At 39.5% G+C, this 16,641-nt stretch overlaps 1 protein-coding gene across 1 annotated transcript in view; it reads left to right on the top strand.

The window, feature by feature from the left end:
- Positions 1-16,641, top strand: part of LOC133981458 (voltage-dependent calcium channel subunit alpha-2/delta-1) — a 56,306-nt gene that overhangs the window by 19,990 nt on the left and 19,675 nt on the right. Inside the window, exons 4-18 of the mRNA XM_062420151.1 lie at positions 343-402; positions 1,214-1,249; positions 2,167-2,296; positions 6,836-6,967; positions 7,920-7,989; positions 8,644-8,694; positions 8,891-8,990; positions 12,708-12,866; positions 13,868-13,972; positions 14,651-14,729; positions 15,177-15,226; positions 15,335-15,424; positions 15,569-15,643; positions 15,743-15,823; positions 16,135-16,209. Of these exons, the coding sequence (XP_062276135.1) occupies positions 343-402; positions 1,214-1,249; positions 2,167-2,296; positions 6,836-6,967; positions 7,920-7,989; positions 8,644-8,694; positions 8,891-8,990; positions 12,708-12,866; positions 13,868-13,972; positions 14,651-14,729; positions 15,177-15,226; positions 15,335-15,424; positions 15,569-15,643; positions 15,743-15,823; positions 16,135-16,209 (1,293 nt within the window). The remainder of the gene's footprint in view (positions 1-342; positions 403-1,213; positions 1,250-2,166; positions 2,297-6,835; positions 6,968-7,919; positions 7,990-8,643; positions 8,695-8,890; positions 8,991-12,707; positions 12,867-13,867; positions 13,973-14,650; positions 14,730-15,176; positions 15,227-15,334; positions 15,425-15,568; positions 15,644-15,742; positions 15,824-16,134; positions 16,210-16,641) is intronic.

Genomic DNA, 16,641 nt, shown 5'->3' with positions numbered 1-16,641 from the left:
TTTCCCTTCTTCATTTATCTCCCTCTATCTCACACTCTCTCTTACACACACACATACACACACTACTCTCCCACAGTAAAATTATTATTATTATGTAACACAGTTACATTATGACGCTCTGTGGTGTGGCCTTTAGCGGACAGTGCTGTAAGACCTTGATATCCCTGTGGTTTAAGCTCTGTGAGTGAGATCATAATAATTTCCCTGTCTCTGCGATGGTCTCCATCATGCTTTTTAACATACTCTCTTTTGTCAGGTTTTCTATAATTAGACTTGACGCTGTGAAGGTGGTATAGCCTGTGCAGTTTCCAATCTAAATCCCTGTCATATTTCACTCCCCAGAAACTGGCTACAGCTGCTGAGAACTTCCAGATGGAGCATCAGTGGAGAGACGAGTTTGAGGTAATAGAGGAACAGGAAAATACAGGCAGACACGCCAGCACACACACTTACAAGAATAAGTGCATGTATTAAAAAGCACGAGTTATGTGTATATTGTATACTGTATGTGAGTTTGGATTCAAGAAAGCATAAGGAGATACACACGAATGGTCGCCATAAACGAAGTCTGGACTTACAGGCTATAGATTCTATTTATTGTCTGAGTAGGTTTAATCTGTTTGCATCTGTTTGTTGTTAGCAGTGATTACAGCTCTGTTAGTAAATAGGTTTATTGCACATTATACACTGTGTTATGACACATTATGCCTCTCACTTCAGATGACAGATACTCTGCTTTCCATGAACCACAGCAGCAGGCAATTACAATACACAGTAACGCCGTGGTCAGGAAAAATACTCATCAGACACTTATATATGTGTCTTAGCTGTGAAATACTGTATGGCTTTCTCAATAGCAGGAAAACGCTTCCCTTGAGCATTGCAAATGGCTGTAGGCGCACAGACACAGATGTAAAAAAGAGGAGCATTTTGCACACTCAGCTTGACTCATACACTATTCATTCAATTGGTAGCACAGACCAGTGTCTTCATTAGCATAAAACTGAAGAATTAACAAATGGAAACCTGTTTTGAAATGGATTAAGCATTTTGTGATTACATAAATATTACACTCCTTTGTGCAACACCCTAAAGCATCCACAGACTGATATTTGTGTGTGTGTGTGTGTGTGTGTGTGTGTGTGTGTGTGTGTGTGTGTGTGTGTGTGTGTGTGTGTGTGTGTGTGTGTGTGTGTGTGTGACTTGTTTACAGGATGATGAAATCTCCTACTACAACGCAAAGGACAATGTGAGTGTGCCTGTTTTTTTTGCTTTACGCCAATTTGCTCTTTTTCCATTTAAGCCACTGCAAACATGCAGGTCACACTCTGACACGGGCCAGTAATATGGTTTTGGTACACAGCACCCTTTATTTCTTGTCCTCCTTTTCACCTTCTCACCTTCCCTTCTTTCCTCTATTTTACTTCTCCTATTCTCCACATTCATGTTTTTTTTCACACATTCGTTTTTATATTTTGCCTCAGCCCTTTTCTGCAATCCCTCCTCTTATGCCTCTTCTCCAGGCTTTTCTTCCCATGTAGCTTCCCCTCCTTCATCCCGCCTCCCACCCTCTCTCAGGTGAAGAGGTTTCTGCCATGTTTCTCCTCTAATTGACAGATGAGATGTATGAGCTGGCTACACTGTTGCTTTATTAGGAAGCAACTGTTTTACACTCTCTCCCTCCCCCTCTGGCTTTCTCTCTCTTCACCTCACTACTTCACTGCCTCTCCACCCCGCATTCGTTCCTCCATATCTCATCATGCTTTCTCCATATATCTGCCTGTCTGTACTGCTCTCATTGATGTAAATTGGGGAATGCATAGCGTTGTAAATCTCTACAAGGGGGATAGACAATCTGGCTGTATCCTGCTACTCCTTCCAAATGAAGATGATAAGAAAGGGGAAAAAAAACAAGGTATCATCAAGCATACAGTCGATGATGCAATATTTTCTTAAAGCAGCTGGGAGAGTAGGAAAAGTGCTGTGATGACATTATCATGTCAGACAGGAGCTGATGAGGACGTATATTCAGACTGTCATTAAGGTCGTTTAAATGAAGCCACAAATTGTTTCAACATACAATGATGCTTCAGCAAATAGAATAAAGAAGGGATTTTTTATGGTCAGCACTACTGTCTGCATCTTGATTTTTTTTTTGTCCTCCAGCTGGATGCAAATGAGACAGAGGGAAGAAAATACAGGCTTCGACCAGACTTTAAGGAGGACCTGTTGTTTAAACGTTTGACTGATCAGAACCACACGGCTGTCCACATCCCTACTGACATCTATGATGGCTGTGAGTACACGCACACACAAGTAGACACACACACAGACACACATACCCCAATGGTAGCCATGGATACAACTGACACACCAATCTTTTATGAAATGTTGTTTACAGATTGTGCCTCTGGCAGATTTGCCCATGGCTAAATGATGGTTTAAAAAAAAAAAAAAAGTAATACAGCATAATAAGATCTTCTCCTGTACTCTGCTTTCTCTTGGCCAAGCCATGTGTCCTTGGGATGTAAATGAACTGCGGATCATGTAACTGAAATGGATTGATGTGTGCTTTCCGCCTTTGTCTAAACAAACCTCCAAACATGAATGTGGCAAGGCATTCATTTACATTTTTCCTATGTATTCTGAGGCTTCTGGCTCAATAGTTATGAAACACATAATAAAGTCATAAAAGAAAAGCTTGATCTAGTCACATAATACTAAGTTTTATTTAGAGATGTGTAATTTTTAAGACAACATTTGGCCTACAGTATATCCCTGGTTGTGATTATAAAACAGCAGTATCAACTAATCTATGTCCTTGTTTCCCATTTTTACAACCACATAAGGGTCATTTGACTGTACTGTTGTAAAACAGAATCAGGACCATTATCTGTTTAATGGCTCACTGGCCCTTAAGTTGGTAGTTCTTGAAGCACAGAGTTATTGGACTTCTGGCTTGTGTCCTATATGTAAAACAATTTAGGATCTTAATGAAGCATATGCGCATCTGTTACAGAGTGAATTTTTCCTGTTTGTTATGAAAGTACATCTTTGATCATTTCATCATCATGTGGTGACATTTACCTTGAGTGGTTCAGAATAATTGGATTCCCGAGAGTCTCTCTGACATTAGCACAGCTGAAGTTGAATGTCAATGACTTAAGGATGGTCTGTTGAATATCGTAACTGTCGTCTGAATTATTAACTATATCTGAATGTTCTTTTTCTCTATTTTTACATTAAGTGATATTCTCATCAAGTGTGACTCATAATGAGAGAAAATTAAAACCTCCAGTGCCTTGCTCAAGGATACTTCACCGGGATATATGGTTCACGATGAGATTGTATACATGAGTCCAATTACAGGATCAATTCTCCAACACCAGGTGTTGCTGTTGCTGTTCCAGCTTGGCTTGAGCTTGTCTATTTTTATCTGTGTGTTAGATATACAGCATGTGAGACTTGGTATCTGTGTGACTGGGTGTATGTGTTTGCATTCAGTAATCATCATGCAGTGAGATGTGGTGCGTCAGCAGTGACTTGAAGGGACAGCAGAATGGAGTTACTTCCTCAGCAGGGCCCGCAGCCTGCTGCTGAACCGTCTGGCCCCAAGGTTACTCACTTCACCTTTCTGCTGACCCCAGACACAGGGGCAAGAATGAGGGATGGGAATAGGAACATGTTGTTGTCAGGCTCTGTTATCTATAAAAGTTCAAGCCTGGTTTATAGTCATGCTTTTGAACCGGTTGTGACTTTGTATTTTTTTTTTTTTAAATCCTGAGACACCTCTCTGGCCATAATCTGGGCTGGGTGCCATGACTCCTCTCACTCCCTTTCTCTCAAGGATGCTGTTTATTGGTAGTCAGTAATGAGTATGCATAGATAGTTTGAGCTGCTGGGACGCATCCAGGGCTGAAGTCTGATCTGAATGAGATGAAAGCAACTACTATGGGTAGTGTGTGTGTGGTGTGTGTGTGTGTGTGTGTGTGTGTGTGTGTGTGTGTGTGTGTGTGTGTGTGTGTGTGTGTGTGTGTGTGTGTGTGTGTGTGTGTGTGTGTGTGTGTGTGTGTGTGTGTGTGTGTGTGTTTAAAGACCCAAAGCTAGGGGTGCACTCACATTGTGGAAAGCAATCTGTTCTGGACTTTGTAAACCGGTTTCTTCAAGTTTATTTTTAGGGTTGAGACTTCGAATAAGGTTTAGGAGTAAGGTTTAAGATTAGAAATGTAGTTCTGACAGAAAAGGGTCAGATAATGAATCTAGTCAATGCAGAGTCCCCACATGAATAGCAAGACAAATGTGTGCTTCTTTGTGCATATGCTCATATAGTGTATACGATATGGGCAGCCGTGAAGGAGTATGTATTTTGTATGCCTGAAGAAAAAAAGAGACAGAAGATTCATACCTTATTGAGGTTTCAACTCTCCAATTTGATCTCCACCCTATAAATGTTCCAGGAATAGCCTTTGCTCAGCTGGAGAAAATTGGATTTTCTGGGTAAAGTGGGAGGCAAGTTTATGAAATCACCTTCTATAGGCAGCAGCACATCACGTACGCAAGCTCAGACAGGAAATAGATGTTCAGATGACAGAAGGATCACAATAGCTGCATCTGCTGGTCGACTGAAGGACAGAGTGCATGAGGAAGAAAGGGGGAAGATACAAAGTGTGAGGAAATGGAATGGAAAAAGGAAATGCTTGAAGTCATGGTGCTTGTCTCTTAAGCAAGGCAGAATTTATGGATATAGATGGTGAAAACTCAACATGTATGTCAACCCAGATATATTTTGTTACCTTTGGACTGACCATGACTAGCTGTTGCTCTCTTTTTCTGTGTTTTTTGTAGTAAGCTATCTGGTTGCTGGCTCCAGAACTACATAGCTGTTAAGCTGCGTTCAGACCAAAAGCGTATGACGCGAATTGAGCAGCAAGTCCACATAGAAAATGAATGTAAATGGCGCGATCACACGCGATTTTATATCAGGCGGCGCGAATGAAGCGTCTGAAGCGAATGAATGAATGAATGAATGAATCAAGCGTCTGAAGCGGCACGAATAAAGTTGGAAAATTTGAACTTTTCAGGCGGCATCGCGCCGCGACATCCAATCAGCGGCGAGTTTCTCCCGACGTCACAAGCGCGAATGAAGCGATGATCCAAAAATGTATATTTATGATCAAGCGGCGCGATAGAAGCGATTCAAGCGATTTTTTCGCGTCAGACGGTTTTGGTCTAAACGCAGCTTTAGCCAACCTGATCTCATAGAAATACATGAAATGACCACGACCTCTTAACCCTGTATTGTCAGCACGTAATTTAACACATTACATGACACCACCATGGAGTCAAAAGGTCATAATCAAGTTGCATTATTTTAAGCTGTGAAAAATGATGCACTCTTTAATGTTCAAAAAATCTAAACTGTTGCATTTGTTATCCCACTGAGATTAAGTCATCACTGGGTGTAGATTCAGTGCAGCATCAAAGCCATGCCAAGTGCAGCCAGGGAATTCATTAGTGTCAGTGGCAATATGGTGACTAGAGGATACTGTACCCCATGAAGGGGTGGACCCCAGGAAGAGGAGTTTAGTTTATTTGATATTATGACTAACTCAGGAGCTCTCAGAACCACTGGAAACATTCATTTATTATAAAGGTGGAAGCTTTTGATTTGTTTGTTTCACACAGGATTTCATTTTGTCAGATTGTAAGATGTGCTGTATATATGTCTGGGTATCAAGACATGTGTCTAACTACTGATTTGTCTACCTTGTTAGATAGTTATCTATCTACCTGTGTATTTTCTTCACTTTTCACTCAAAAATCAAAAACAGTTTGTGATTTTCTCATTATCTAACAAGGGCTGTGGTACCATTTCGCCCCCTTTTCCCTTTAAAATTCTACACTTAATGAGGGGAGTACATTACTATGCACATACACCACATACTCTCTCTCTCTCTTTCTATTATGAAAAAACATGCACTCCTGGCAACTGAGGCTTCATTAACTCTCCCCTCTAGAGGCATGCATGCAAATGAACAGTGTTTGCTTTGCACATCAATGAAGCACGTCACACTCAATACAGGATACCAATCTATCTCTCACACATGCACGCTTAAACACTCGTGCAACTACATATGCATTAAGTTGCACACAAGTGCACACACAAACTGGACTGTAATAGTGTAAAGTAAGAAAAGCATGAACAAGGGAAGAAAAGAAGAGCAGTAGAGAGACAGACTGAGCAAAGATACAGTTGAGGCAGCAAGAGATGTGTGTCTCCATCCATCACAGAGAGTGTTATGTGGCTCTGAGCTGTCTAGGTGCTGTGTCATTACATCCATAACGCCTGTTGCCTCCCACAACACATACTATCAATCACATACATGCAAACATACAAACACACACACACACACACAGGTTAACAGGTGTTTCAGTTTGATTAAACAGTGTTTAATTTTGTCAGGACAACACCATACGTTGCCAGAATACCATTCCTTAGGATTTGTTACTAAATAGGAGCACCGGCTGGGTGTGCTGACCTAATATTTGCTCATGTGTCCCACCAGGCGAGTGGGCTGACAGTGAGCAGGCCTGTGTATGAATCTTAATGACAGTGTTAATCTGGGATATCCACATGTCTTGGTTACCTTCACTGTGATGTCCTCTGGTCACTGTTGGAGAATAAGCACAGGCATTTTAACAGTGCCTTGGAAAATCTAAATGTGAATGTGAATGCACTGTATTTTTTTGTGCCAATGTGTCTCAAACATATCCGTCTTCCTAGAATATGTTTATTTTGTGTTATGTGTTTGTGTGTATCTGTGTGGATATCTAGCTACCATTGTGTTGAATGAGCTGAACTGGACGGAGGCACTGGAGGATGTGTTTAAAAGGAACAGAGAGGATGACCCGACGCTTCTGTGGCAAGTGTTTGGTAGTGCTACAGGCCTGGCTCGCTACTTCCCAGGTAAAAAAAATTGGAAAATAGGTCCAACATTTAACACAGAGGAAAGACCCTTGTAAATGATTTTGCCTGTGTGTGCATTACACTAAAGCAGTCTGTCATACTGGGGGTGCACTCATCAGATAATTATTATTCGGTTGACCTAAGATACAGTATGTTGTCTTAAATCATAATTACAAACAGCCAGGGAATATATTCACTAGTTCTCACACCACTAGGCACATAAGCTCAAAAGATAATCTCCATTACTCAGTTTGCACTCATTTTATATGTGGTGCCATAGATAGTATCATAGTATATTAAACAATTTCGCTTTAGTGCAGTTGTCTGTGTTTTCTCTGCAACGTTATTTTTATTTATGAGATTTCCTGTCATCATTGACTCCATATACCTTTATGAAAAACGTTTATGTCTAATATTCATGAATTTCATTGGCCCTGAGTTTATTCCTCTTTGTTCCCTTTTTTTAAATACTTATCATGCATGATAAGCAGTCACACTCTCTCATACTTGCTTGCTTTCACAGCATCCCTCACTAATGGCAAACAGATAGAAAGCAGCTGATTATTGTCAAAGCAAGAGGATTCAATGCTGAACTCTTTGCATCTCAGATGAATATTTTATCTTATTTCCCTGCTTTTTACTTTCATGAAGAATTTTAGCTAGCATAAAGCATGTTATAATTTGGATGTTGAAAAAAATGTAGAATTCTATCCCACATCATAATGGCACATATTTAAGTTTTGTTTTGTTTTTTTACATCCCTAAGAAATGTGACCTCACAGTGACCTCACACTGCTGAACTGAATACTATATATACCTATATATTTATGTTTTGACAGATATAATTTGACAGTCAGAAGTATCATAAATAAATCCAAAATAGGACTTAGTGATTTACTCTCTATAAGTTTGCGGAGGTTATAATCAACACAAATCTAATCTCCCCCAAAAGCGTCTCCCTGGATGGATGCTCGCAAAACTCCCAGTAAAATCGACCTGTATGATGTACGCAGGAGACCATGGTAAGTAAGCTTTTATTCATTTAGCTGGTGCAAATACAGAAATACAAAGCATTACATTCCCTCTGTGTTGGACAGTGTTTAAGCCTGAAATGTATCATTTTATTTTTTATTTTTGTTTGTTTACTGTGTAGTTGCTGATTTGATGTGTTTAAGTGCAAGAAATAAATGTGGCACACTAGCTTTTACTTGAAGTGCATGTCGGGCATGGTGATTATTCTATATTATTTTCTATGAACTCTCAGTGTAATTGTGTTATGACAATTAAACCATATTTTGTCCTCGTTTTACAAAATTCTGTTATTTTATTAGTGATTCAAGACAAATTACATACATTGTAATATTTTTAAAATGCAGTTGAAAGCACCAAAAAAGCTACCAGGTAGGCTTCAAGTTAAATTACGCAAACTGTAATTATTGTGATGAGGTTATAGTGTGCTAGTGGATGCCAATTGTATTGTTTTGTTTACATTTGTATATAATGTGCTGAGACATATTCACATTCATATTAAGATATTAATTTCATCTTTGTATGTAACTCAAGAAATATGACTCATCATCCTCAATCATTTATCTCAAACATTTAACATATTTTTAACCAATCAGATGTCAATGTCTCAATCAAACTTGTTTTTTTATTCATTAATATCAACATAGGTACATCCAAGGAGCTGCCTCACCCAAAGACATGCTAATCCTTGTAGACGCGTGAGTTTCTTGATAACTTTATTGATCCATAACTTTCTAACATCAGTCATGATTTCCCTCGATTATAATGCATGCCTTTCTAGATTTGCCACATAATGTAATGTATTTCCCAAGGCAGCAGCATTTGTAATTACAGCGAGTCAAATCTCGCAGGACAAGAATAAGCAGTGAGGAGACATTTATTTTTTTCTTGCAGGAGTGGGAGTGTGTCTGGCTTGACTCTCAAACTCATCAGGACCTCTGTCAGTGAGATGCTGGAGACGCTGTCTGATGATGATTATGTCAATGTAGTTTATGTGAGTATTATTAAATCCTCCACCTGTTAAATTCTGGATGGTATGTTTGTGAAAGGTGACGCACATGAATGGGCTTCTGCATTTACACGCCCATTCATGTACATTCTGATACATTTGAATGAAGACACATATATAGCAATTGCTAAAGAGCCCGCACATTCACACACACACACACACACAAACACACACACACACACACACAAACACACACACACACACACACACACACACACACACACACACACAAGAGAGACAGAAAAATGGATGACAAGTAATGAAATATAGATTTCTCTCAGGTCTGGCCACCCTGAAACATGCCTTTAATGAAATACTCACTGCTCTATTTGGTGTGCAGGATTAAAACTCTGCACTACATGCTCCCATCCCACCTTCTTACCTGTGTGTGTGTGTGTGTGTGTGTGTGTGTGTGTGGGTGCGCGCGCTGTTCCCAAAGGAATTAAAGCTGCACCTCTGACTGGAGTGAACCTGAGGAAACACTCATTCATCACCCTCTTGATCTCTCCATCACTTTTTCCTTGCATCATTGAGTCACACAATTTCTCCTCACCATTTCACCTTATACCTTCATTCATCTCTTTGTGTCAATGAATGATCTCCCTGTACACTGTACACCTCTCCTCTTCTATCGCAACTTTCCTCTTTTCATTGCTCCCACTTTCTTTCCCTTCCTTTTTACTTTTCTCGCCAACCAATCACTTCCATTGCTCTTCCCCATCCACCTTTTCATTCTCTGGCCACCTATTCTTGTTTTTTCCACGCTTGTGATTACACTCAGAGAGAGCCAATCAGGAGACTGCGTGATGCGTAGATGAGCACCTGTGGAGGTGTTTATTAAGATGGGTCTTTGTAGAGATTGGAGCTGCCTTGCACAAAGACAGCCTTTCAGACTCTGTATCCTCTCCCTGGGGGACCCTTTGTCTTGGACACAATGTATTCTGTTTCACGGTGGACTTGTGATTCTGCAAAGATGTGCAATTATTGGAATCTTTCGGGGAGTTCAGCATGTGTGTGTGGGTGTGTGTGCCTGAGAAAGTGACACAAAATGAGAAAGATTGTTTCAAAGAGTGAATTCCAAGTGTTTGATTATTTTCTAGTGTCCCCTAAAAATTAGGTGCAATGGGTGTGATGCATAAGTCGTGTAAGGTAGATGCAAAGCTGTGGTTGTGCTAAGGTGCTGTTAAGAATTATTTAAATTTATACAATTTATTCTCATAGTTTTAACCACCATTTTTTATCAGTTATGATATGTTGTATTCAGCAAATTACTGTGAACTGCAAAGATGTGACAACACAGTGTCATCACTACAACAATCAGGCGGGATGAGCAGCCAGTCAGATAATCAGATGGGTTGTAAACAAGCAGTTTAGCCTCATGTTCTAAAGCGTGTGTACCCACAATGTTTATACTAATCCCTAACTAAACAGTAAAAACTATTGTATGTGCACTCAAAACTGTGACTAGTACAGTGGGTCAGTTGGGGTCATATTTTAATGTTTGCCTTATCTTTTACAAATTAGCTTGGCTTACAGCCTTTATGATTGTCTGCTTGTTTTTCTTGCTCCATCATGACTTATTTTTAGTGATGCTGCTGCATTTCCAGATCTCAGTGATCAACTTGGTGACCACAGTGTTATTAATATCCTGCCACTCAATGTATCAACCAGCAAACTGTAAATCAGTTGCAGGCAATTTTTTTCTCTACCACACCGAAACTCATTATTCTTTCTCCCTGTCGCCTTCTCTCTCTGTATGTTTCTTTCTGTCATTGAATCACTTACTCATACACACCCACACACATGCATGCATATCACCCTATGTATTGCCCTGAGGGTATTGTATCTTGAAACTGAATCATTAATCTCTGATATTACCCCTAAATCCTTCCTCATTAATAGTAGCCCAGGGACTAAGTTGGCATTTGGTCATGGAAGATGCTCACACACTTCCTGAGCAGCCGTGGTACGTCAGAGGAATGCTGATGGCTGTTCCTTCCCGTTCCTTATTTCTTTCCCAATCTGTCCTCATGCTCTGTATTTTTCTCCCCCCTGCTTGTATTCTCTCTCTTTCTTTCCAACCTCCACTGAACCTCCATCACTTTTATCCAGCCTGTTCAGCCATGTTAGCCGGTGTCAGCGCTGTTAGCCAACATCAGTCCAGTGGGCAAGTCAGAGTGCCAAGCCAGAGTGGCAGAGTGTCCGCGGGGATTAAAGCTTGAAGATTAGCCTTCTCTCTTGTGTCATTGTTAATCCATTCCCAAGGCCTGTACCATCACACACACAGAGATACAAGAGCTGGTGTAGTAGGGTCACAAGGGAACAGTGGAATTTGTAGATTGATTGTATTTGCATTTGTGTCCAACCATCTGTTTACCCCAAAACACTATTTTATCTAAAATTGCAATTTGCATTTTCCAGTAATTATATGTTTTTCTTCATTTTTTAACATCATGATCTCATTATAGAAATAGTACCTTTCTAATCAGTATAATGACTGACGTGTCACATATGTGAGCTCATTATTTTCTGCACACCCCCCTCACTTTCTTACTTTTAAATCCTGTATTCACACTCACCCTGTTGTCTTTTTCTTTCCTCTCCCTCTCACTCTCTGCTCCTCAACCTCCCACATTCTTGTCTCACCTTACTCACTTCGTCTCCTTTTAATAGATTATGTGATAAAAGATCCCCGTCTGCTCTATGTGGGCAATTATGTGAACTTCCACTGTGTCTGTGTTTGTGTGTGTGTGTGTGTGTGTGTGTGTGTGTGTGTGTGTGTGCGCGCGCACGCGCATGTGGGTTTGCATGTGTTTATGTGCTGTCACCTTGATTCAGTTTTTTTGGTCAAACCGCAGCCATTGTAATATTGCCTTTTAGTCCAATAGATAAGTGTATGTCTGTTACTGTCAATCTGAAAGGAACTTCAAGGCCATCAGCTCATTGGAAACACACCCACATACACCTCCACATACACATATAGTGAGAGGCCTCCCTGCTTGTCTGTGTAGATCAGTGTTTTCAGCCTCCCTATTGGCCATTTCACAGAGACACATTGATTAGTTAAGATCGATGAGGTGCAGTATTGTTTTAGAAGAGTTCTGCAACACAATAGATGTGCTGGTTTACTACCCTGCTGTCCCATGTCTTTCATACACAAATATTATATATTCTACTCTATCATTTATTCCAAAAAAATTACTTATTGTCATTGTGAGCCCTTTATGTCCTTTTTGTTCACTCAGTTCAGATAAATGATGAAAACATGGACCATCAGTTTGACTTGGAGCACAAGTTGAAGACTGACTTTTTGGTGTTGGGCAGAGTGGGTGTGTGTGTGTGCGTGCGTGTGTGTGTGTGTGTGTGTGTGTGTGTGTGTGTGTGTGTGTGTGTGTGTGTGTGTGTGTGCTGTAGGGTGAAAATGAAGAGGTCTCACCTTTAAAAAAAAAGGTGTTGCTGCCTAACCTCATTCTTATATAGCAGAATCTTGTTTCCATGGGTACCAAATCGTTGAGCTCCAAGGATGTGAAGCAATTAGTGGGGCTTGATGAATGTGTCTGTTTACCACTGTCTGATAACAGTCAAGGCCAGGTGGGAGTGTGTGTGCGCACGCTGCATTTTTTAATCATTTGTTACATATGCTCACATGTTGTAATTGTATGAATAATTTGTAGGCCATAAGTCCTTGCCTCTGTTTACCAGTTTAACACCAGGGTGAAGAAGACAGCATGTTTTGAACATCTGGTACAAGCCAACGTGAGGAACAAGAAGCTGCTGAAGGATGCTGTGCAGAACATCACAGCAAAAGGAATTACAAACTACACAAAAGGCTTTGAATTTGCCTTTGAGCAGCTCTCAGTGGTAAGATTTCTCAGTTTTCCGTTTTTGTTAATGGAGAAAACATCCTGTTGTGTCTCACTTGAGTGGAACTCAGTGCACAAGAGGCTTAAAACAAGTTTTGAATAAATGATACCTGTGCTGAAGCCACATTTTCAGCAGAAACAGAGTACTGTCTTTCACTGCCATCTACTGGATGAAAGTGTTGCATCGACTCTGTTAATGTCCAGCCACATACACAATTATTACATTGTGTTACAGATGAATGACCACTCTTGACAACCCATTAACATCAAATGAGTTTTTTTTCTCCTTTTTTTAACACTGCTTTATATTATTATATTATTATATTATATTATATTATATTGTATGTGATTAATTTTGAATTTGGTCTTGTTTGTATATTTTATATAACTTTACAGATACAGTAGTTTAAATATTTGTTATTTATTTAGCTTTGATTTAATTAGAGCTGTCAAAAAGACTGAAAGTCTAAAGGGTTGCTTGTTCTTAGAATCTGCAGTGTTCATAATGTCCTGAATTTCGATTATGTTGGACTGAACAAACAAGTGTGGCACTAAAGGAAAGGTTGCGGGCTCATTCACATCAAAAAGGTCTCATCTCTTGGGAGCATGAATGGGTTGAAGAAGTTTCATGGTTGGCTGCCGATTAAATTTTGTGCAGTGTTTACATTTTGAGCTGATTGTGGCACCAAAATAATTATGATTTATTGACCATGTATACCATGCATATGCACATATTTCATTCAATTCTGCTGTGGATATTAATGTGAGATACAAGCCATGGGTTGATCGAGTAGTTTTTACCTGATGATGACCTTAGATAAAGTCATCATGTAGGCAAAAGTTTTAGAACAGTGTGAACAGATATTTCTCTCTCTCTTTATGGGACAAAATGTTGGATGGACTCACAGACTGAATAAAAGTGTCATAATTATTCTGCATTGGTGACAAAAAAACCCCAAACTAAACTATACATGATCCTCGTGTTTTTCCTTTGACTAGACTAATGTGAGCAGAGCAAACTGCAATAAGATTATTATGCTGTTTACTGATGGAGGAGAAGAAAGAGCTCAGGCCATACTGGAGAAATACAATGCTGACAAAAAGGTAAAAAACAAAAAAAAAAGACCCACTCACAGAAACACACACAGAATGATCCTGCAGTGTGAATTGTTTGCTTTTATCTTTGTGGATGTGCTTCCGTTGAAGTTTTTATTAGACTCAGCTTTTTGGAGTTCCCTCTGGGTTGAAACTTCCATGTGCATATCCTCCAAAAGTTTTTGCAGATGGAAGGTTTTCTGCACTTTGAGAAAAACAAAGACCCACCCACATATACACACACACACAATCTGAAAGTCTGAAATTCATAGCAAGTTTGTGCAATTTTTGTTTTCTTATTTTTGGATTGAAAATGTTTCGCACATTTCACCTGTGATAGGTTGAATGTTTATTCTAGTTCAGTTGAATTGTTGTGACAGTAGCAGAATGTGTTGAAGGTTTGACACACAATTTCTAAGCAAATACAATTTTATGTATTGTTTTATGTAAAATATGTACAAATTATCGAATACATTTACATTTATTGTCTGCTTAACTTAATATCAGAAATCAGTCTATAAAAACATTATATTAGGTTAAAATATATGAAATATATGAAATGGATGAAAAGATAAATGAGATAAAGGTACATTTAAGTTATTCTACCAGTATTATGAATAATCTTTTTTTTAACATTGTACCAGGTTATGTCACAAAAACTACTGTTGAATATGTTTTTTGTTCCAGGTGAGGATCTTCACATTTTCAGTTGGACAGCACAACTATGATAAAGGACCCATTCAATGGATGGCCTGCTCCAACAAAGGTGCAGCACGGAGCACAACACACATTAAAACTGAGTGTTGTCAGTATGTTACAATCTCTGTATGAGATGAAAAAGCTCAACAGTAAACCAGGTCTCTGTACTGATTTCAAACACATTTATACTTTGTGTCAGCCTACTCAGGTTGTCTAAGGGTGGTATAAAACAATACATGAAGTGAAAGGATGTTTAGAGGCAGCAGGGTGGTGAAGTGATAATGAACATCATTTTATAAACAGAGCTATATTCAAGCCTCTTTATCGTCTGTCTGTTTTAATGTCCTTGGCCAAATGTTGGATACTCTAGCAGCTCAAACAGCAGCGACTGCCAACCTCCTGTGGTGGAGTGCAAGCAGACAGAACATTTTGCTGCCATTTGATGATTCCTTTGTGTTATGTATAGTTGTTATCTACTGCCTCCTGAAGCTTTGGTGTCTGCTAATTTGTCCAGGTTACTTCTATGAGATTCCTTCCATTGGAGCCATCCGAATAAACACACAGGTGAAGTTGAAACATGAATTTTAATTTTACTCATTCATAAAGTAGTGAGGGGATAAATTACATAGAAATATGAATCTGGGAAATAACGGTGTTGTTCGTCCATTTTAGGAGTACCTGGATGTCCTGGGAAGACCTATGGTTCTGGCAGACAAGCAGGCCAAACAAGTCCAGTGGACTAATGTATACCTTGATGCTCTGGTATGACATTTTTGTGTCCTGTAATCAACTTTACAACTTCATGTTATGAGTCTACTCCACAAGAGAATATGGCTCTTTTTATCTTTATTTTAATATGTAATGGTTTTCTAAGTTGAAGAGTGCGTTTGCTTGTCCCTCTATCAGGAACTGGGTTTGGTCATCACTGGAACACTTCCTGTCTTCAACAAAACCAAGACCAAAGATGACAGGAATGGCGAGGTGCAGTAAATGAATGCATGGAAACAGGATGGGTGTGGTCAACAGTAGGAGCTGATGGATATACGTTCCTTATCCCTTTTCTCATATTGTGTTTGTCAGCACCAGAATCAGTTGATTCTTGGCGTAATGGGAATTGACGTGTCTCTGGATGACATCAAGAAGCTCACACCTCGTTTCACAGTGAGTTTAACACCCATATATGATGTCATGCACAAATACATTTAAACAAACCAGAAATTGTGACTCATTTCAGCTCAGTTGTAAAGTAATGTAAAGATTTCCCTCTGGAGCAATTAGTGAATGATGGGACTCAATGTGTCTATAAAATGATCCACAAATAAATATGTCCTTGTCATTAATTACAGCTCCTTTGTTGGATCTTATACTCTACGGGCCTTCTTTTCCACACTTTTTGACAGCCAGTTGTCTCTCAATTCTACCGCACATGTACATGAAGATTGAATTTCCCTTTGCTTTGTTCTTTGCATCAGATTGGTCCAAATGGATACTACTTTGCCATTGATCCCAATGGATACGTCCTGCTGCACCCCAATCTCCAGCCAAAGGTATGGCATCTGGCCCTATGCATCACTTTATGTGGTTCAGCAGTTCCAGCTCTCAAAGTATTATATCATATTCTGACTATTCCACTTGGTTACACAATAACAGCTTGTACTCAGTGAATGATATGCAGCATAGCAGACAGTGCCATCTCTTTTCAAACTTTTCCATGTGTCGTCAGCTCATCAATCTTCATGAAGAGAATTCATCCCCCAGTTAGAGTATGACATGACATAATAAGTCCTCAGATGTCAGGTAGAAGGACATTACCATGTAAGATAAAATAGATACGTAAACTTGGCAGTGCACTGGAATACATGTTTAAGAATGAAGGATAAAAACAGTCACTGTGGTGTACAGTAGGAACAGTGTGTTTTAAAATGAAAGTAGATCCCTGCCTTTGATTGAATGTGTCCCACCTTACAATATATCATGTT

This window comes from Scomber scombrus, chromosome 6 (genome assembly GCF_963691925.1).
Source record: "Scomber scombrus chromosome 6, fScoSco1.1, whole genome shotgun sequence".
NCBI classification, from domain to species: domain Eukaryota; kingdom Metazoa; phylum Chordata; class Actinopteri; order Scombriformes; family Scombridae; genus Scomber; species Scomber scombrus.
The sequence above is the reverse complement of the archived record's forward strand: the minus strand, read 5'-3'. Positions and strand labels throughout refer to the sequence as shown.